The 22,844-nt window shown below is 39.8% G+C and overlaps 1 protein-coding gene across 1 annotated transcript in view; it reads left to right on the top strand.

The window, feature by feature from the left end:
- The window catches only part of SWAP70 (switching B cell complex subunit SWAP70), a 74,581-nt gene that overhangs the window by 12,733 nt on the left and 39,004 nt on the right, over window positions 1–22,844 (top strand). The window contains exon 2 of the mRNA XM_003773573.4: window positions 4,369–4,509. Coding sequence (XP_003773621.1) covers window positions 4,369–4,509 — 141 coding nt within the window. The remainder of the gene's footprint in view (window positions 1–4,368; window positions 4,510–22,844) is intronic.

Below are 22,844 nucleotides of genomic sequence, written 5' to 3' on the forward strand. Positions count from 1 at the left end.
AGAGTTGTTTTGATTCATTTTTTCTCTTATTAGTGATTTGGAGTATTTTATGTGGTTGTTAATAATTTGTGATTCTTTTTTTGAAACCTGTTTGCTTATATTTTTTTGCCATTTATTTATTGGGGGATGACTTTTGGTCTTATATATTTTTGTTAGTGCTATTTGCATTTTGCATAAAGATTGCATATAGATTTTTTTTTTTTTAGGAAGGCATCTAGTTCTGTGAAAACCTGACATTTTGACTGATTTGGGAATATTATTTTTACTATATTGAACTAATAAATGTAGTGCACATTTCTTGATTTAATTTTCCTTAAAACTTTCAAAAGTTATTTTATATTCTGAATAACAAACACTCCAAAAAGCAGAAAAGGAAGAGGATTATGTGTGAAACTATTTTTCTATTATACAGCTTGTTTTATAAAATGTGGTTTATTTATTCAGTCTGCTACTTGCACATAAGGTCTTGTGTGTTTATTTCTGAATTTTCTTCTGTGAAATTTAAAAATGCTTCAGTGATCCCCCTTTCCTTTTTTTGGGGGAATACTACTAGTATTTCTCTTCCATCCAAATCTCCCTCCCCCAAAAAACCAATCTAAACAAAATCATGATCCTTGTCATAAATAAGCATACTTAAACAAAATGAATTCACACATTTGCTATATCCACCAATATATGTTTCATACTATACCTTGAGTGTGCCTCCAATAGAGAGAGGGGGTAGCATGCAACATTATAGGTTGTCTGGACTTGATTAGAGTTCTTAAGTCTTTCAAAATTGTTCATTTTTAGTGTGGTATAAATTGTGCTCCAGGTTCTGCTCACCCCATTGCAGAACCACTTCATACAAATCTTCCCAGTATTCTCTGAAACCATCCTTTTGGTTCCTTCTTCTAGTACAATAATATTACATTATACTTTTATACCATGATTTTTTAAAGCCATTTCCCAAATATGAGCAGTCTTTTAATTTCTGATTCTTTGCTACATTCCAAACCTGTTTTATTTTTCAACATAAGGCATTTTTCCTCTTTCTTTGATCTGTGAGTTCCAGGCTAGTTGTTGGTCAAAGGTAACTTAGTAACTTTTTGGTTATGGTTCCAAATAATTTCCCAGAGTTACTGTACTATTTCTTATATCCTCCAATAGTTCATTAATTTGCCTGTCTTCCTGCAATTGTCACTTTTTTTTAGTCATCTTTGGGAATCTGATAAGTGTGAGTTAACATCTAATAATAGTCTTCTTAATTTGCATTCTCAACTAGTTATTTGGAACCTTTTTTTCATAGGATTGTTGATAGCTTGGATATCTTCCTTTAATCTATTCCGAAGACTTGATTTCATTTTCATGATAGTTGAAGTACTTAAAGAATGAAAAGTAAACCCCAGAAGAGTCAGTGGCTAAGAAGATGTGATAAGGGACTTTAAAATTAGAAGCCACAACAGAATGTAACAGTGAACTGGAGAGAGATGGGTTTCTTAAATAAAAATAGCTCATTTAATGTGGTAGCAATACTTCAATATTTGATAATAGGAAAGCAGAAAAAAATGTTTCACAGTTGTGAATGACTACTTAATACATTTTATGGAAGGCAAGTTTGTTATAGAGATACAGCTTTTTTTTTTTTTAATCAATAAAGCTTTATTCAAGTATTTTATTTAAAGTTTTCATTACATTTTATAAATTTAAAAAATAAATATCTACCCCATGACTGAAAGTCACTTTTCATATCAACACACATTCCAGGACTAAAACATATGAGAAGAATAAAATCTGAAAGTGTTTCAGTCACAATCAGCATCTCAAAACTGTTATTGTTGTTTCCAATGAAAAGAACTCTGAAGAAAATACTTCTACATAAGCCAAAAACACTGTGGAAAATGTGACTTGGAATGTCAGCTTTTTTAAAAAGGGAACTATCAAACATCCTGATAAAAGATATGGGCATTTTTTCCTTTTAAATCAAGAAATTATGATCTTTAACCTTTACTTCCCCATCTGTAAAGTGGGGTCCCTGAGCTAAGCTACACAGGGGTTTCCTCTAAAGCTTGTGGCTTTAAATAAAGCAGCTACCAGGCTGCCTAGAGCACCACGCTCACCAAAGCTTTGCAGCATCAGTTTCTAGGTAAACCGGTAGCCTGACCGTGTTAATGGCACAGATTGGGTCCATACTATGAAGAGAGAGCGAAATTGTGGAGAAATCTATGTAGATCCATCACCTTTACTGCTAAAAGGCTTTAAAGTGGCACCTTTTTATAAGAAGAGCTAAATGTCTTTCCAAGTACAAAAGAATCCATTAGTAACTGGGAGTGACACAGAATGTGATTAATCATCTTGGAGTCCTGGGGCCCACACAGTGATGCTTGGTCCTGTGGGCTCAGCGTGGACATACTGCCGTGGTGAGAAGGGATTAAGGTTTGGCTAGCAGTTCCATTTCTGCCTGGGACTAGCAGCAGGTGTGACCCTGAGCCAGTTGATTGTTTGACTGATCAGCTGATCTCTGTGGGAAATGGCTGTAATACTCTTTGCTTGCCCCTCCTACCAGGAAGGATCTACCTTGCAAAGATCCAGATTTCTAATGTATAGAAAGTGCTTTGTAAACCATAAAGATGGTGTTGTTTAGAGAACTTTAGAGAACTTAAAAGTCTGGTTCTCAAAATGTTATAATTCTTAATTGACATAGAAACCTTTTAGTTACAAGTTGAGCTTTTTAAGTGTTAAAAAGAATAAAGACTAACAGGATAGAGACTGCAACTTTGTTTTTCCTTTCTATTAACAAATTTCTTCTTGTCTTTCTTATTTATGCTTTCATTGCTACTCCATTTGTCTTCACTTGAAAAGCATAGGAAAGTTTCTACACACACACACACAGTTCTTTTTACTGGGTAAATGCAGTGTGTTGGGTAAAGGCCCAAACATTTTTGAATGGTGAGTCTTAGAATAATCTGGGAGCCAGATCTCAGCCTGAGTAGCCTTCTTCATTTTTACATTAAATAGGGCTGGGAGGGAATGGAATTGAAGCTGTTTTTGCTAAAGTTAGGGGGCCCAAGGGGCAGGGCCATGACTTTGAGCTTGAGGTTTTTCCTTCTCCAGTATGGTTTTTTTCCTTAGAAATGGCTCCTTGTTTTAAACATTGCGTTACTGGCAAGAAGCAGGATTACTTCAGAAGCATAGTGCTTTGCACTGTTTTGATAAGTGTTCATTACAGCATTTAGACTCTCTTTTGTATTTACTTCCTTTACTTTGCCTACTTCCTTAAAACCATTTGAGCATGTAGGAAAGTCTCTCAGTGAGAGCCTTTCTGTACACTGGAGGAAGAGCACAGATGCAGAGTGAGGTTTTGCACACCTTGTTTTCATAGATAAAAATATAAAGATATTAAAAGGTAATTTTTGTTTTTAGAAGTGAAGTGAACTTTAACTTGAGTTTGGCTATCTCAGCAGGAAGATTTAGAATTAATTTGTTGAGTTTATTCAGAGATGTACATGTGACGTTTTTGTGATTTAAAGGTTTCCTCATTTTGTTTCTATAAGATCATAGATTTCTATAAAATCATAGATTTAGGGGTAGAAGGGATCTTTTAGGCCACTGGATCCAACCTTTCTCTTTTTATGATGAGAAAAGTAAGCCGGGGGCTCAGGGTTACCAAACAGGTAAATGTCTGAGGAGCGGAGGGCCAATTGATGCCCTCAGCTTGATGTCTGAGCGGGCCACCCTTCCAGGTTCAGAGCTACATAAAATACATTTTCGACAAATTGTTCTAAACATGGTGTATTTTCTTAAGTGACATCAGAAATAAATTCTTGGGGATGATTTTTTTACTCTCTCACCTCAATATCCGTCATTTTTCATGCTTTTGCTTGGTCTCTTTTCACTTTTCACCCTTTGCTTTCAGTATACCCAGTTATTTGTGGGCATAAATTATTTCTTTTATTTTTGTGTACTCTTTGAGCTGTAGCCATGGAACAGAGAGCAGGTTTGCCTGTTAATAGACACTTAATAGATGTTTTTGTGAATTGAGTTGAATTGCCTTAAAGACTATTTTAGAGCTGGGAGAGAGAGCTGAGAGTGTATTAATTCCCCCTTCCCCATTTTAGAGATGAAGAACAAGTGTCAGAAGGATGGAGTGAAGTGCAGGGTCTCAGAGCTAATTAGTGGCCAAGCTGAGAGGAAACTTCAGGGCTTTCCTCTGGACATTCTCTGCCTTTGTCCTGCTCACTGCTGGCCTGTTTGTGGCCAAGGGCAGGCGCCAAGGGGATGGCGATGGCCCCTTTCCATGCGGGTATCCCAGGGCAAGGAACTCTTGGTGGTGGGGACTCTTGCAAATGAGTGCTGGGTTTGGTGTCTCATAGACCTTTGTCCTTTCAGGTTCTGTCCCACAATCTGTGTACGGTGCTGAAGGTTCCCCACGACCCCGTGGCCCTGGAAGAGCACTTTCGGGATGACGACGAGGGGCCTGTCTCCAATCAGGGCTACATGCCGTACTTAAACAAGTTCATCCTGGAAAAGGTAGGAGGCCAGTCCCTCACCTTCCTGAGCCTGTCCCTGCTCACAGTTCTTTCACAAAGCTGCTGATTTTCAGTGGTGCCTTTGAGGCAGTATTGGCAAGAGAGACACTCGGCCTGTGTTCGCTTTGAGGAGAGGAACCTGAGAGAGAAGGCTTGGAGCCCGAGCAGAGCGAGGACAGGGTGTCAGAGGCAACAGGCTCCTGTCTGGCAGCCGCTGAGGGTCTGAGGGACTGCCCGGCTCCCTGGGGGGTGCCCTGAGGTCCGCCAGAGGAGGCTCCACTCCAGGGAAGGCAGGACTCTCCCTCCAAACCAGGGAGCAAATGAGTATTCCAAGAGCTTTGTTCCCTGTCCCCTGTCCCTGTGCTCTGCCCACCCAGAGTTAGCTAACCTGAGCGCTGGAGAATACCAGTCTTCATCCCTCCCTGGTTCCATGATTTCATCAGTGCTGGGAGCTCTTGGTGAAAGTCAGCACCTTCTGTGCAAGTGGCGCTCTGGGAGAATTGCCTCGGCCCCGAAAAGCGCGGGGACATCCCTAGGATCACACGTCCTTTATGTGTGAGAGATGAGGACCCCTGTGTCCTTACTGTGAGGCTGACTGTTATCCATTATACCCTGATACCTTTTAGTCACATTATAATTCATTAAGTTGTGTGGTAGCTGGTAGTTGTTTAATGAACATATTTGTTTGGATTTGCCTGTCGTAGTTAATTGGGGTGGTGAGACCGTGTTAGAATTGTCATTTCCCAGTTATCTCTTAGTGGCAAAAACTGGAAAACATAAGTATACCTATCACCCAAGGGGAAACAGAGTGTGAGAGAGTCCTTTCCCTTGAATATTTATCTTGCCACTTGAGGGTAAGGGTTCTGCCCTGAAATTTAAACTTAGGCTTCTCTTAAAACTTGAACAATTTCTGAGTACAGATAATTGGCAAAATACTGGACAAGTTATTCTGTAACAGGGCTTTGGGTGTTGAAGTTTGGAAGCCTGGAGTGTGAGCATTCCTGACTAAGGTCAGTAGTCTCTCCTTTGGTTCGTTGGGCGTGCTTCAAATGGAGCTCCCGGCAGACTTGGCAGAGGGAGAAGGCTCTCCCAGGGTCCAGGGAGGCAGGCAGTCTCCTGTCAGATAAATCACTCTTTTGTAGGGAGCAGGCTCTGCAGCTTACAGGATTGGCTGCAAGGGCAGAGGGCCGTGAGCACTCAGGAGCCTGGGAGGGTCTCACTGGCCACGGAGAACCCCACTTACAATTTGACTCTGTGGGGAACATCTTCTCTGATGGTGGCAAGCACCTCTTTCTGGTTAAGCCTTCCTTGAGATTGAAAACCAGAGCATCATTGAACAAACTGAAAGGATTTTGTGTGGTTTTAATGTAAGCTTTGCTGTTTTTTCTACCTTGCTAGGCGAGGTTAGAATTTGCTTTAGTTCACTTTTAAAAGTAGTGGTAAAATAAGATCATTTCTGTACCTTTAAGTTGGTTGTATGATTGTCAAGATCTGTGCTATAGAATATCCCTTGTGAAAACTTGACTCTGCTTCATCTACTTTCACCAAGGATGTGGTCTATGGATATATGTTAATTCATAAAGATTTTGTAGAGATGGGAAAATAGGCATGTGAGTTGGTAATAGATTGGCATTTTCTTGATGGTTGGGATTGAAAAAAGGGGCAATAATTGAGCATATGATTTTTTTTTTTTGGAGGCAATTAGGGTTAAGTGACTTGCTCAGGGTCACACAGCCAGGAAGTGTTAAATGTCTGAGGCCAGATTTGAACTTGGGTCCTCCTGACTTTAGGGCTGCTACCAACAGCCTTTATCTACTGCACCAGCTAGCTGCTCTGGCATATGTTTTTTTTAAAAGCCTAAAATAGTCTTCCTTTTTTTTTTTTCTGATATTTTAAGGATTGACCCCCAAATTGTTTCTTTTTGCATAGACCTCTGCTGGGTCTATTTAGTATAGACTATATTTGTGTGTGTGTGTGTGTGTATGTTTATATATATATGTATGTATGTAGTATGGGACTATATTTAGTCCAGGTTTTCTCATCAGTTCCCTTTTTTCTTCCTCCTGCCCAGTTGGGGATGATGATGGTAAGAATTACAGTATGGTGCAAAAGAAGTTGGTCCATGGGCGATATTTACCTTGGTTATCTTCATGATGGTCTTTAGCATTTTTTCTATTTTTTTATAAAGCTTTTTATTTTCAAAATAGATGCATAGTTTTCAACATTCACCCTTGCAAAACTTTGTTTCAAAGAAATTCTTCCCTCCCTTCCCCCATCCCTTCCCCTAGACAGCAAGTAATCCAATATATGTTAAACATGTGCAATTCTTCTATATATATTTCCACAATTATCATGCTGCATCAAAAAATCAGATCAAAAAAGGAAAAAAGAGAAAAAAAACAAAATGCAAACAAACTACAACAAAAATACTATGTTGTGATCCACATTCGGTCTCCGCTCCGGGTGCAGATGGCTCTGTTCCTCACAAGACCATTGGAACTGGCCCGAATCACATGGTGGTCTTTTTGCAGTAACTGATTCTGAGAACTACAATATGAGATGGCCAAGCTTCCCCTAAAATACTTCTTGTTGCCTCTAGGAAAACATTCCACTGATTTTTTTTTTAACTTTTCCAAGGAGAACCCATGAGCACCATTTAGCTGCAACTTCCTTTTGACATCTGCTTTGATTTTGAGTAATAATGTCAATAGTGAATATGATTTATTTCCTCCAGTAGCATATCTCTGGCCGTTAGACAGGAATCTCACGTTTAGAATACCAAGTTGGTCTAAAAACTGCTTTTCATTCTCTCCTACCGCTCCCCAACTTGGCCACCATTACTGCAGAATTCATCTGCTTAGGTCTAAGGGTGAGTGTGGAGTGGTTTTTTTTTTTTTTTTTTAATTTTTGTCTTGTGGGTTGACAAGGTCAGAGAAATCATCCCCCGTAACCAGACTCGTGGGAATGAGCCTGTCTGCCCTTAGCCAGGCCAGCCCAAAGAAAGCAGTGGAGCCTGTTTCCGAGATAGTAGTGTGGTGGAAGGTTTTGGAACTTGGGTTCTGTAGATAGAGCACCAGGAAGCCAGGGTAGCCTCTGTACTCTGAAGTAACATCAGAGGGGAACCTTGAGGAGGTTGTGCCCTGAAGTAGCCCTGTCCCCCAAAGAGAACTGTAGCCATTTAGGGTGGCCTGGGGACGTGTGGGTGTGGTTGAGTCTGGGGCAGATGAGGAAGCTCTCTGCTGTGGTGGGAGATGAGGAAGCACCTGGGCCCTGGAGACTGGGGAGGCTAATGGGGCAGAGGTGAGCTGGGCTCTAGGACCGCAGCAGTGATCTCCACGCGTCCCCTCTCCTCCACTCTCACTGTCATTGCACGAGACCAGACAAGGTGTATACTGCAGCAGTCCATCCTACCAGAGCTTCCTTTCTTCCTTCTCTCTTCCCTCCAACCTGCTCTTGCTAAAATAATCTCTCCTCTATGAAAATTAAGTCACTGTCCGTGCTTAGCTAAAAATCTGCAGTGGCTCCATGTTTCCTCTGGAGTAAATATCAAAACTTGCTAAACTGACTTTCTTCTCTCTTTTGGTGGCACCCCAGCTTTTTTTCATGGTGCTCTGAACAAGAACCCTCCTGAAGACCCAGATACTCCTCACACCCCATGTACCCCCTTTTTTACTTGCTATTTTTTTTTTTTTTTTTTTTGCTGAGGCAATTGGGGTTAAGTGACTTGCCCAAGGTCATAGAGTTAGGAAGTATTAAGTGTCTGAGATCGGATTTGAACTCAGCTCTGGTGCTTCCTGACTTCAGGGCTGGTGCTCTATCTACTACGCCACCTAGTTGGCCCACCTGCTGAATTTCTAAACGTTCTTTAAAGCTCAGCTTAGATTTTGTTATCTCTTTCATGCCCTCTCCCTAGACCATCTATCTTACTTCTTTGACTTCAGAATTTTTTTAAATAATAGCTTTTTATTTTTATTTAAAAATTTTATTTTCTAAAAAAATTTAAATTTCATTTAAAAATTATTATTTTTCATTTTTTTAGCTTTTATTTTTCAAATATATGCAAAGATACTTTTCAACATTGAACTTTGCAAAACCTTGTGTTTCAAATTTTTCTCCCTCCCCTAGACTGCAAGCATTCTACCCTAGGTTAAACATCTAAACATATTTCTCTAATTGTTAGAGTACTTTTCTGATCTTGAAAATATTTAAGTATTTTTGTGTCTTATAGTTAATTGTGTCTTATCTTCCTTTAAGATTATAAGGTGCATGAGGACAGAGGATGAATCTCCTTCGAGGTTCAATATTTTGCTCTTCACTCAGTAAACAATTAATGCTGATTGAATGAATGGAGGGAAGAGGCAAAGATAGCAGTATAGTTGATGACCCTGATTGGCAAGGCAGAGTAAGGTGATGTAGTCTTTGTACCGTATATATTTACAATCTTCATTTTCACAGTTACCATGGTGATTGATTGAAATTTCCTTAGGTTATGTCAAACTTCAATTTTTGGTCAGGTGGTCCTTTAGAACTTTATTTGACTCTACCACATACATTTATAATAAAATTTTTAGCTATGAACTTAATAAAAATTTCCATATGCAAAGAATACTAAAAAGAGGGAATTGTGTATGAAACTAAACACAGTTTTTTTTCTACTACATACATTTTTTGGGGAGGGGATATAATTAAAATTTAATGTGATAATTGCCCTGCTTGTCTGTGTTCCCTTATGAACTTCCTTGTACTTAACTTAAAAAATGATTTTTTGATGTTGCCTTTACCCTTCACTATCAATGGTTAAATATTTATTAAGTCCCTACTATGGGTCAGGCACTGTGCTAAGCATGGAGATACAAAAAGAGGCAAAAGACAGGTCTGGATAATCAGCTTTGGTTCAATATCCAGTTGGTCCCAGATCAAGGACAGAATGAGGAGGGGGCTTAGAGTTGGGGGTCCTGTTCCTGGGTAAGTCCTTAGACTATGTTGGGAGCAAGGTACAGCTGTGTGACTTTGATCCCAGGAGATGAGGTATCTCAATACCAACCCATACTCTGGTTTGAAGTCTGTAGCTGAAGAACCAGGACAGGAATCTCAGCTCCAAAAGGAGCCTTCACTTCTGTCATTCTGAACTAGAACAGCTTTCTAGCTGCTTGATAGGGGCTGAGTTAAGCCTGTAGGAGTGCTATTCAGACCCCAAATCAGATCAGAAACTTGCAAAAGCTCGGTTCAAGAAGAAAGTGATTAGATTTTTATTTTACCTTTTTTCTTTAAAATTTTTTTCTTTCTTTATTTTCCCCCAATTAAATGTCAAGACAATTTTTAGTATTCATTTTTACAAGATTTTAATGAGTTACAGTTTTTTCTCCCTCTCTCCCTCCTTCCCTTCCTCTTCTCCTCTCTCTTCTTCCTAAGATGGGAGACACTTTGATACTGGTTATACATTTGATATCTTGTAAAACTTATTTCCAAATTAGTCAAAATGTGAAAGAAGAAATAGAGATTAAAAGGAAAAAAAGACAAAAAAAGTATGTTTTCATCTGCATTCAGAGTCCATCAATTCTTTATCTGGATGTGAGTACTATTTTCCTTTGGGAGTCTTTTGTCCTTATCTTAAATTGCTGTTTTGCTGAGAAAGCTGGTCATTTGTAGTTGATGATCACACAATGCTGCTGGTATTGTGTACTGTTTGTCTGGATCTACTTATTTCACTTTGTTTTAGTTCATATAAGTGTTGCCTGGTTTTTCTGAAATCTGCCTCTTCATCATTTCTTTTTGCAAAATAGTACTCTATTGGCTTGTTCAGTCATTCCCCAATTGATGGGCATTCCCTCCGTTTACAATATTTTGCCACCACATAAAGGGCTGCTTTAAATATTTTTGCACATGTAGGGCCTTTTTCCTTTTTTATGATTTCTTTGGTATACAGGCCTAGTAGTGGTATTAAAGGAATGCACAATTTGGTTGCCTTTTGGGCATAGTTCTAAATTGCTCTCTGAAGTGGTTGGATCATTTCACAATTCTACCAACAGTGTATTATTAGTGTCCTAATTTTCCCATATCTTCTCTAATATTTATCATTTTTTTCTTTTTTTTGTCACATTAGCCAATCTCACAAATGTGAGATGATAGCTTTGATTTCTTTTTTCCTTTATTGTTTTATTTTTTTTTCCTAGTTATATGTATGTGTTAACTTTTTAAAAAATTTAAATAACTTTTAAAATTCTTTATTAATTATATTGGGAAAGAAAAATCAGAACAAAAGGAAAAAAGCATGGAAAGAAAAAAAAAACAGAAAAAAGAAGTGAACATAGCATGCATTGATTTACATTTAACCTGCATAGTTCTTTTTCTGGATGCAGATGGTGTTTTCTATCCAATTTTTGGGGGGGATTGCCTTGGAATCTTTGATTTCTTCATTTGAAAATGCCTGTTCATATTCTTTGACCATTTATCAGTTTGGGAATGGTTTGTATTCTTATCAGTTTGGCTCAGTTCTTTATATGTTTGAGAAATGAGGCCTATATCAGAGACAAGAAATAATCTTTCCCAGCTTTCTACTTTCCTTTTAATCTTGCTGCATTGATTTGGATTGGACAAAAGCTTTTTAATTTAATATAATTAAAATTATCCATTTTGTATTTTGTAATGCTTTCTACTTCTTGTTTGGTCATGAATCTGTAATTTACTTAATTTTTTCTTTAAGACTTTGGATGCTATAATACTTGGTGCATATTCATATCTGTTTAGTACTGATATTATCTCATTGTCTGTGACATCATTTAGCAAGATGTAATTTCCTTTCATATCTTGTTTAATTGTGTCTGCTTTTGTTTTTGCTTTGAGATCAGAATTGATATCTCTGCTTTTTAAAAAACTTTACCTGAAGCATAAAAGATTCTATTCCAACCCCTTACTCTTATTCTGTGTCTTTTTGCTTCAAGTGTGTTTCTTGAAAGCAACCTATTGTAAGATTCTGGTTTTTGCTCTTCTCTGCTATCTGCTTCTGTTTTTTTTTTTTTTTTAATTATAGTTTTTCATATATAAAACATATGCTTGGGTAATTTTTCAATACTGACCCTTGCAAAAACTCCTGTTTCAACTTTTTCCCTCCTTCCCTCCACCCCCTCCCCTAGATGGCAGGTAGTTCCATACATGTTAAATATGTTAAAAGATATGTTAAATACAATATATGTATAAATATTTATACAATATGTATACATTTTTGTATATGTACATAATGTATACAATTTCTTGTTGCACAAGAAAAATTGGATTTAGAAAGAAGGTAAAAATAACTTGAGAAGAAAAAACAAAAATTCTGATTCTGTTTTATGGGAGAATTTATTCCATTCCTATTCACAGTTTTGATTAGTAGCTATGTATTTTCCTCCATCCTATTTTTCTTCCTGTTTGTCCTTTTCCATTTATCCTTTTCTTCCTTGTCAATGTTTTGCTTCTGTCTCCTGCTTCCCCTAGTCTGCCTTCTTTTCTATCAGTTTTTTTCTCTCCTCCTTAGATTCCTCTTCTCCTACTTTCCTGTTTAATAAGACAGGTTTCTGTATTCAACTCATTTTAATTTGTGCATATTATTACCTCTTTGAGCCAATACTGATGAGATTTAAGGTTTAGGCAATGCCTATTATCTACCTGAAAACAAAGCCTCAAAGTAAAACACTCTTAGGCACAAGTTCAGCTAGAATTCTTGGAAGAAATGAAGCAAGAATTAAAAAAAAAAAAAAAAAAAGCCTAAATGAATACTAGAAGGAAAAATGAGAGCTATGGAAGAAAGATTTGGAAAGGAAATTAACAGTATGAAGCAGGCATAAAATCCTACTCAGACCACAAACCCCTTAGAATTTAAAATGGAGTAAATAGAAACACCTCTGGGAAACAACAAAAAATGGAAACTCAAAGATGAAAATATAATGTATCTCATAGCAAAAACAACTGGCCTAGGAGAAATAATTTAAGAATCATTGTACTGACTGAAATCTAGGAATAAAAAAAGAGCCTAAATATCATATTTTAAGAGATCTTAAAAGAAAATTGGGCAGGTAGCTGGGACCAGTGGATAGAATGACAGACCAGGAGTCAGGAAGACTCATCTTCCTGAATTCAAATATGGTACCAGATATTTAGTATTTATGAGTCACTTAAACTCTGTTTGCCTCAGTTCTTCATCTATAGAATGAGCTGGAGGAGAATGGCAAACCTCTCCAGTATCTTAGCCAAAAAAACTCAAATGGGGTCACAAAGAGTTGGGCATGACTCTTAACAAATGATATATGTAATTTATGCCCACATACCCACAACCATATACAGAAATAATTTTACTTAACAGCGAAATAGGAGGGAAAGGAGACAAGATAGTGGAGAATAAGAGGGGAGGGTAGAGTAGGAAAAGAATTTGTTTTAACTAAGGTGAATGGATCTTGAAGAGGAGCTTAAAAGAAAAAATAAGACAAGAATTGAACAGGCAAATAAGAAAGAATATAGAAAAAATAAAAATAAAATAAAATAAAAAAGAATATAGAAAACCAGCAAATTAAAATCCTCCCAAAATAGACATCTTGAAAATCATAGAGGTTAACAAAATTGAAAGTTAAAAACAAAAACTGAACTAATAATTAAATAATTAAAATTTTAAAAGTTTTTTTTTTTTTTTTTGAAGAAGTGGATAGTTGTGCTTTATTAATGCTTTGGGATTGTCTTGGGTCATTGCATTGGTGAGAATAGCTAAATCATTTACAATTCTTCATCAAACAGTATTATTGTTACTGTGTACAATATTCTCCTGGTTCTGTTTGCTTCATTATGCATCATTTCATGTAAGTCTTCTAAAATTTTTTTTCCTGAAATTATTCTGCTTGTCATTTCATATAGCAAAATAATAATGCCATTACAATTATATACCACAGTTTGTTTGGTTATTCCCCAATTGATGGACATCCCTTTGTTTTCAATCTTAGCCATCAGAAAAAGAGCTATTATAAAGATTTTTATATAAATAGGTCCTCTCTCTCTCTCTCTCTCTCTCTCTCTCTCTCTCTCTCTCGTTATCTTTGAGATTCAGATCTAGCAGTGATTTTGCTGGATGCAATTTTATAGTCTTTTGGATATTCTTAAAAATTATTTTCCAGAATAGTGGAATCAGTTCACAGTTTCACCAACAATGCATTAATGTCCTAGTTTTCTGACATCCCTTCTAATATCCAATCTAGGAGGATATTTAGTGAAATGTATGCTAATGCCTACACATTAAAACAGTTTCTCAACGAATCACTGAAAAGTTCAAGGAGCAACTAGAATATCATAAATGTTTGAGATCCATTAGTGGTGAGAGAGTCTTGTTCACTTTAATATCTGAACTCACTGAAGGTTTGCCTGTCATTATAGAACAGTAACTAATAGACTTGTTTATTTGTTCATACCAATAATTTCACAAACTAAGGTGTAACATAGTAGGATCTAGAATCCATTCTATGGTATAATATGAATTTAATCAATCATTCAAATATACTATATATAATTATCTTTCTTTTACTGGTCGCAAGCATGGTATCTTATAATTACTTTCAATGGACCATAGAGAGATATGAGGCCATATTTTAAAGATGAGTAACTCATAAAAAAGATTGAATCTCCATGTTTGTCTGTTGAGCTTAAACTCCATGTATATAATTCAAGAATAACCCACTCATTGACTATTTTTTCTTTCTTCTGGCTTTAGAGTATCAGGAGCTAGTTGTCTAGAAGGTTGGTTGTGAGGGAGTATTCCCAGCTGGTTACCAGCCTTGAATATTTGGCTGCCTGTTTCTTTTTTTCTTTTTAATGTAATGTAATTTTAATTTTATTTTTAATCCACATTACTTTATGAATCACATTGGGAGAGAAAAATCAGAGCAAAAGGGAAAAACCATGAGAGAGAAAAAAACAGAAAAAAGAAGTGAACATAGTATGTGTTGATTTACATTTAGTCTCCTTAGTTCTTTTTTGGATGGAGCATATTTGTTTTTTGTAGAAACAATTTAGTAGGCCATTAATGTGATTAAAAAAGAAACATCCTTATTTTGCTGTGTCTGTGACCTTCAGTTTCCTCCCCTGTGAGGTGGGGATAACCCTTGTATTACCTCTCCAGCTGGGCTGTAAGGAGGGCCCTGTGTCTGCCTTAAAGTGCTCTGAAGTTGTATGATGTCAGATCCTCCCTGACAGTTTGCAAGTACGGATCACATCCTCCCTGAGTCTTCTCTTTAACAGATACTGGTCCCACTCTCTCCCCTATTTTTTCTTCCCTAAGAATAGCTTCTTGTAGAGTATGAGTTCCTTAAGAAGGATTCCCTCTCTTCCTCAGCATATCCTATATACTCAATGTTGCCAGCGAGGGTGGTTTGTAGCCCCCGTAATGTCAATATTGTATTAATATCATTGGGACAGACCCTAAAATGTTTCTTGTTTCAGTTTAGTTTCATTCAATAAAAGCCCTGATTATAACCGAAAGAGTAAAGGCAGTTCTGCTTCAGCGTTTCCAGAGTGAGCCAGTGTATCACTAAACTTAGAGGAAAGCTATTCACGAAAGGAGCTGGGATGTGATAAAACAGTGGGAGCTTGTTTGTTATTGCTTAGCCACCTGGAGTGGAGGGTTGCCAGCTCTTCCAGCCGCAGAGGAGCAGCCAAGGTTTCCATGGCATGGTTTTAGATTGAGCAAAAATTAGTGCTTAGGTTTGAGAATTAGATGGAAAAAAAAGTTTCCTGGTGACTGGAAATAGTGCTGTAAAGTTTAATGGTGGTGTCACTCACCCAAAGAAAATAAGGAATGAGAATTAAGCCTTTACATCCTTGTTAAAACAGGAACACCTAATTAGCCTCTTTTAGGGTAATTGGCTTGTTTTTCCTATTATGAAAGGACTAACCTTGAAATCAAGGATTGTCCTCCTCTGAGACTTGTTGGGAGCACCTCTGAGAGGGTCGGAGGGCAGTCACTGACCTTAAGGACCTTTTCTGTTCTATAGGGAGACAGCACATATGCACACATGGACCAGAGGAGTAACCATTCTGAGGGACTATCTGGAGAGGTTGGGAGAGATGTGGGAGTAGGAGCCATGAGATTGGAAAAGTGATCAGCTCTGAGGGGAAATGAGCTTCAGGATGTGAACCTAGGGGAGCTGTGTGCCCAGTTTCAAGCAGAATGGTATCCTTGGCATAAATAGGGAAATCAAGAAGGGGGCGGGTTTTGAGGAAAAATGGGGTCTGCGTCGGGCTTGCTAAGTTTGGGGTGTCTGTGACACCCCAGCAGGCGGCTGGATTGGAGATCAGGAAAGAGACTCAGCTGGATATTCAGGGCTGGGACTTGTTTGGATAGAAGTGATAACAGGAGAGTGCTCGGGAGTGTAATACCAGAGAAACTGAGGCAGGACAGAGATTAGAGAGTATTTAATAATTTATTTAATGGGAGAGATTTATTGGTCCAAATGGATCCATGGTTTGGTTACAGGACTGAATGAGACTATCTTCCCCAAGAATCCAGCAAACAATGAAAGTTCTCAATGACATATGCACATGTGGCTCAGACTCAGGGGGTAGACTGAGGCAGGGGCGGAGTCAGGGTGCTGAGAGCGGGAATGGGACTCTGACAGGGTGGGCTGAGCCACCAGAGGAGGAGGAGAGGCATCTGACATTCCTGTAGCTTGGGATGGGGAGAGGCATTCTGGTGTTCTAAAACATAAGCTCTTTTATCCTCATCAAATGTTCTGATAAAGAGGGAGGGGAGGTTTTGGAGGACTGAGCAGACAATTATAAACTGAAGCAGAACAATTAGGGAAGCCTAGGCAGGACTGGGTCAGATAATTAGGGAAACTGAGTCAGGACAATAAAAGAGAACTGTGGCATAACAGGAGGAGAAGGTGGTGAATGGCGTTGTGCTGCAGAGAAGGCAGGAAGGGGAGGATTGAGACGAAATCATCAGATTTGGTGATGAAGAGCCATTTCAGTGTAGTAATGAGGCTCGAGGCTCGAGGGAGAGCCTCCTGGGCCTGGGAAAGGCCAAAGCTGGAGGGCTGCAGACAGACTTCTCTGACTGAGGAGAAAGCCTGTGTGGGTGCCCCAGAGAAGGGTCCAGCCAGGCTGCCAAGGGCAGTTGGAGCCTCACAGGTGAAGCAGAGATTTGTGAGTCTAGAGGTAATAGAGCACCCCTGGAGCAGCGAGTAGGGGGTGTCCTGGTCAGATCTGCTCTTAGGAAATTCTTGGAGCTCCCTGATGGGCTCTGAGGAAGGGCCGGGTCTAGATAAGAGGTGATGAGCCGGACTAAGATAGCGGCCAGCTGCGCAAGTGAAGAGCAGGGCCCAGGCTGGACACCTGTGCGTGGAAATGGGGCTCGTGACATTGAGGGAGCATTTGAGAAGGGACTCTTTAGTCTTTTGTGAAGGCTTTTTAAATAAAGAACTGCCCTCCCTAAAGAGCTTTGCCAGTTTTCTTTCATTGCTATTTAAATGTTCCAATAGTTTAAATGTAGTGTAACCATCCTTGACCGTGGCATGCCCCCACAATTTAACCACAGAGCCTGGCCTTCTACAGGGGATAGATTATGGAGAGTGGACCGGGGTTTTCACCGGTATGGGGAACTCTCCCTCAGCCAGGACTGGTCAGAGGTGGTATTTGAACCCAGGACTTCTGACTTGGAGGCGGCTTTCTGATCCTCATGTACCCGCCCTTTTGCTTTCTGTGGCTATTTTTTATCTTTTGTATTGTCAACGTGAAGTGGATGAAACGGAGAGGTTTGGGAGCCTGTGATGTGGGGCCACAAAGGACGCTGGCTTTGGACTCAGACCTGGGTCCACGAGCAGGCCCTGCCACGCGGATGGCCCCATCATCTGTGAGCCTTAAGTCTAGAAGTTATAGCTTGGAGGAGACACATTCTGGAGCATTTAGTGAAGGTGAGAATTTACGCATCAGTGTCGGTAAGCAAGTCTGGAACAGTAGGTGCCTTTGAACCCCCGTTTTAATTTAACAAGATGTCTAAATTAAGAGCTATTAGTTGACATCTACATGTGCATTTTAATATTCAAATTGTGCTTCTGGGTGAAAAGCTTCTGGGCGAAAAGTTTCTGGGCTTGCATTAAAACAGGAAGCTCTTTCTAGATGATCTTTGGGTCTGGCAGCTCTCTGTGAGCCGATAGGAGACTCGTCACTGATAGGAGCAGAGGCTGCGCAGTCACAGTTGAGCCGGGCTCTAGGGCCACAGAATCACAGATTTCAAGCGGTGCCGAGAACCCTTGGCCATAAGGCCTGTGCCGCCCCCTCCCCAACCTGCCCAGACAGGCTGTGACATGGGGCCTGTGGCGTCCGTGTGAAGAATAAAGATTGCGCTAAGTTAGCGTGGATTGGACAGAGATCCCCAGGCCTTCCCCTCCCAGAGTCATTCTTTTACTTAGATTTTTCGGGACTCTCGGAAACCAGAGACTCCATCACTACCTAACTTCACACGGAATGGGTTTGGCCTCAGTCACACCGAGGCCTGTCAGACTCCTTAAAGGCCCGGGGCTCCCCCTGCACCCAGGGCCTCCCCCTGCCGCCCCGCTCTGCACCGGCCCCTGGGCCCAGCGGCCCCGGAGGGGAGTGAGGCCGGCCCTCGCCCAGCGCTCCCTGGCCTGTCCTGGCGGCCCCTCCCTGAGGCTGGTGGCTCCCCGTGTGTGAGTCAGAAAGAGAAAAGGTCGGCCCTGACCCACCTCCGGAGCACGAACCTCACGCCCTTGGGAGACACTGAAGGGCCTGACGGTCCCCGTGTGCTGCTCTGGCCAGACGCCGGCAGGAGGCGCCTTCTAGGAAGAGCATCAGCACATTGGGAGCCGGCATCGGAGGCCGGCCTCTGGGAGTCAGGCTTGGGGCTTGCCTTAGATTACATGGAAACCGAGGCTCCTTCCAGCTCACCATTCTGTGAGTCAGGATCTATGTGACTGTGGATTCATCACTTCCTCTCCCTGCTCTGGAAGCACTTTCTTTATAAAAAACATGAGTTGAGTTAAATGTGTTCAGATTTAGTAATTTGCCCCAAGTCCCCCAGTAAGTAGCAGGGATGGGACTTGAGCCTGGGACACCTGTTTACTGCTATTACTCCCCCTCCTCTCTCCTCTTCCTCCTCCTCTTCTTCTTTCCTCTTCCTCCTCTTCCCCTTCTTCCCTCCCTCTCCTCTTCTTCCTCCCTTCCTCTTCCTCCTCTCCCCTCCCCTCCTCTTCTTTCTCTTTCCTCCCCCTTCTCTTTCTCCTCTCTCTTCCCCTTCCTCCTCTTCCTCTTCTCTCCTCCCCCTCCTCTTCCTCCTCTCTTCCTGTTAATCCTCTCTCCTCCCCTTCTTCTTCCTTCTCCTCCTCCTCCTCCTCTTCCTCCTCCTCCTGTCTCCTCCCTCTCCTCCCCCTCTTCCCCTCCTCCTCTCCTTTTCTCCTCCCCTTCCTCCTATTATCTTTTCACTTTCCTCTGTAAGACATAGACTTAGTAAGGAACAAGGGTCTGAGTGGCCTTAGAACCTGGACCAACGAGGAGGAGATGTGGCCTGGCCTGGTTCCCTTCAAACACTGTTCGCCCCCATCCTCCCTCAAACAAATGGAGGAAGAGGAATTCCACACTTGCCGGCACTTACATGAGGGACTCGGAGCAGAACGCATGAAAGTCTCTTGTACAAAGCCCTTCTTGCAGTTTTTGATAGTGCTGATTCTTGCTATTTTCCTTACTTGCCTTGAGCCAAACTCTGGCTTCCTGGGGCTTTGGTTGTCCTTGTCTATGGGTGTCACAGAGAGCAAGTTGCTCTCTCTCCCACAGAGTTTTCGAGGTGTTTGCAAACAGGATCACATTTCTCCCGAAGCAGTTTCTTTTCAGATGAAGTCCCCCCAATTCCTTCAACTCTTCCTCACATGATAGTTTGACACTTCTTATTATCAGAAGTCTTTCTTCTGTGACAAATTGATTAAAAGATATAAATAGGCATATCTTTCAAAGAAAGAAACCCAAGTTATAGCCATTGTGAAAATGGTGAAGTAATTAATAAGCAAATGCAAATGAGGCAGCTCTGGGGTTCTATTTTAGCCTATCAGATTGTCAAAGGTGATAGAAGAGAAATATGACCAATACTGGAGAGGATGTGGATTTATGTACCATTAATGGAATTGTGAATTAGTCCATCCATTCTGGGAAGTGACTTGGAACTGTCCTCCAAAAGTGTGACTCAGTGATATCATTCTTAGGCCCTGTATCTTAGGGAGATCAAAGATAGAAGAAAAAGGTTCATATGTACAAAAATATTTGTTATGGCTTTTTCTGTGCTGGCATAGAACAGGGCTGCCTGTTAATTGGAGAATGGCTGAGTAATTATGGTATATTAATGTGTTAGAGTATTATTGACTATAAACATGATGATGGTTTCAGAGAAACCTGGGGAAGACTTATATTGAAGGAAATACAGAGTGAAGTCAAGAGAACCAGGAGAGCATTTTATATGATAACAACATCCTAAAGAGAAATAACTTTGAAAGACTTAACTCTGATTAATGCAATGACCATCCACAATACCAGAGTGCCAATAATGAAACATGTCACCTCCTGACAAAGGTGATCAAGATACAGAATGAGACATACATTGTTGGACATGGTCAGTGCAGGACTTTGTTTTTGGTTTTTATTTTTTTGACTGTTCATATTTGTTATAAGGGTTTTGTTTGTTTTCTTTATGTAAATTTTTTTGAGGTGGTTGAGAGGCAAAAAAAAGCTTGTTAATTGAAAAAACTTTATTTTAAAAATAACTTTTTATTTTCAAAATACATGCAGATAATTTTCAACATTCACCCTAGCAAAACCTTGTGTTCCAAATATTTTTCTCTCCCTTCCCCTCACTCCTCCTATAGCCAGCAAGTAATCCAGTATATATTAAATATGTACAATTTTTCTATGCATATTTCCACATCATGTTGCATAAGAAAAATCAGATCAAAAAGGAAAAAATGAAAAAGAAAACAAAAACGCAAACAACAATGAGAAATGTGAAAATGCTATGTTATGATCCACATTCAATCCTCTTTCTGGATGCAGATGGGTCTTTCCATCACTAGTCTGTTAGGATTGGCCTGAATCACTTTGCTCTTGAAAACAGCCACGTCCATCAGAACTGCTCATCACATAACCTTGTTGTCACTGTGTACAATGTTCTCTTGGTTCTAATCACATCACTCAGCATCAGTTCATGTCTTCTTCTCTAATGCCATGCTCTGCTGGTCTAGGGGTGCCATTGGGAAGTGACGGTGTTGTAAGAAATAAAAAAGCATCAGTAAAACGTTGATTTAAAAATGCTTTGCCATCTTTGGTTCTATAGTGATCGCATTTTCTGTTTGGCTGTAGATATGTATTTATCTCACACTTTCATTTGTCAGATTTTGTTGTCTCGGACTCCTCGTTTTTCTAGTTTAGGGATAGCACAGTGCTGGGTGCTTATACTGAATTTTACATGCTGTGAGGCTAATTTGGGGTTGAAAACTTGCCTTCACAATTATAGTATATATTGTATTGTATATATATTGTATTGTATATCGTACATATATATGTATTGTACATATATATGTACATATACATGTATATATATTGTATATTGTAATTGTATATATATATATATATAAAATATATATATATATAAAGTGGCAAGGCACCCTGAGAAGAGCTGCGCCAGGTAAGTCTGTCTCTTCACCTGCCCCTCTTATAAGCTCTAAAGGAGCCAGCCCAGGACCCTGAACCCAACAGCCTTGGGATGCTAGTGTTCCCCAGACCATCTGTCAGCCCTGCTGTTGTCCCAGGCCCCAGAGCCATCACTGAGGAGAGCAATCACAGAAACGGCTTGCCTTCTTTACCAATACTCTCACCTGAACGCCCCCTTCTAGGCCTGCCCTTGTAGCCATAAGGCCGCCAGACAGCTCTCGTGTCACTTACCTGGGAGGATGCTCCCACAGGTTCCCTCCACGGTCCTCGTTCTCCCAGGAGCCATCCAACCCCCTGCAGATGAGATTGGATAACTCTCCCTGCAGAGGCTGTGGTCTGCCTCCGTGGCAGCCACGTCTGTAAGGGACACAGGAGCATTCATTTACATTCATACCACAAATTGTTTATCCTTTCCTTCAATGATCACTTACTTTGTTTCCAATTTTATTATTACCATAAAAAATACTGCTAAGATATTTTGTTATTATGAGCGCTTTTCTTTCTTTTCTGGTATTATGTCAATAGTAGAATTGCTTGGTCAAAGAGTATGAACAGTTTGGAACAATGCAAGAAAAATGACTGGATTTGTTTTCTATAACTTTTGGACTAATTTACAGTGCTATTAGAGTATGTTTAGTGTCCCTATTCTTCAGTAGCTACTTCAGTATTGATTATTTCTGACTTTTATCCTTGCCATTTTGAAGGGCAAGAAATAAAATGTTTCTTTGGTTAATGATTTGGATTATTTATTCAGATGGTTGTTGGTCACTTTAAATTCTTCTTTTGGTAACTTGTTTGTATCCTTTGACCATTTAAGAGAATGGGCTTCTATTTGTGTTAGTTCCTTATGTGTTTTGGTTATCTGACTTTTTTTTTCTTCAATTTTTGATGCAAAAAATTGAGGATTTATCTTTATTGTAGCTGCAATAATTATGTTCATGCAAAAACTTTTAAATTTTAGGTAATTTAGATTGTTTATTTTTTACAGTCATCTCTTTTTCATTTGGTTTAAAATCTTCCCTGTGGCTATTATTATGAAACATTTCTTTTTTTATTTAATGATGTGAATAGTTAATATTTTGGTCACATATGCATTTGGAACTTATTGTGATATGGTCTCTGAACTGATTTTTGTTTTTCCTAGGAATTTTTAGCCAATTTGGGCTACTTTCCATTTTTTGAATAATTTCTTTGCTTTTCTGTTTCTGGGCCTTGGCCCATGAAGCCATTCCACCCCTCCACCTCTTCATCTATATTTATTGAAATGTTCCCTACCTCTGAGGCCAGTTCAGATGGGGCCTCCTCTGAAGCCTTTCCTGGTCCTCTTGGCCAGGAGCAGTTTTGGTCTCCAGCCCCTCCTGTTTTCCATAGACACTGCACATTCCCAGAGTGGAAATGCCTTTCTCTAGTAGGCAGTCATGGAGTTGGGAGGGCCCTTTGAGGTCATCTACAATCCAGAGAGATTAAGAAAATTTATTGGTTTTTCCAAAACATGACTTTAGGCCAATAGGTCTAGGAGCAGTTAGTACAGTAGGATCGATGGTTTTGTATGAACGAATGTTATGGGGGGCGGAGGAGACTGTTGCTTCACATTACATTGGGGGTTTGGCT

Source organism: Sarcophilus harrisii, chromosome 6 (assembly GCF_902635505.1).
Source record: "Sarcophilus harrisii chromosome 6, mSarHar1.11, whole genome shotgun sequence".
In the NCBI taxonomy this organism is placed as follows: domain Eukaryota; kingdom Metazoa; phylum Chordata; class Mammalia; order Dasyuromorphia; family Dasyuridae; genus Sarcophilus; species Sarcophilus harrisii.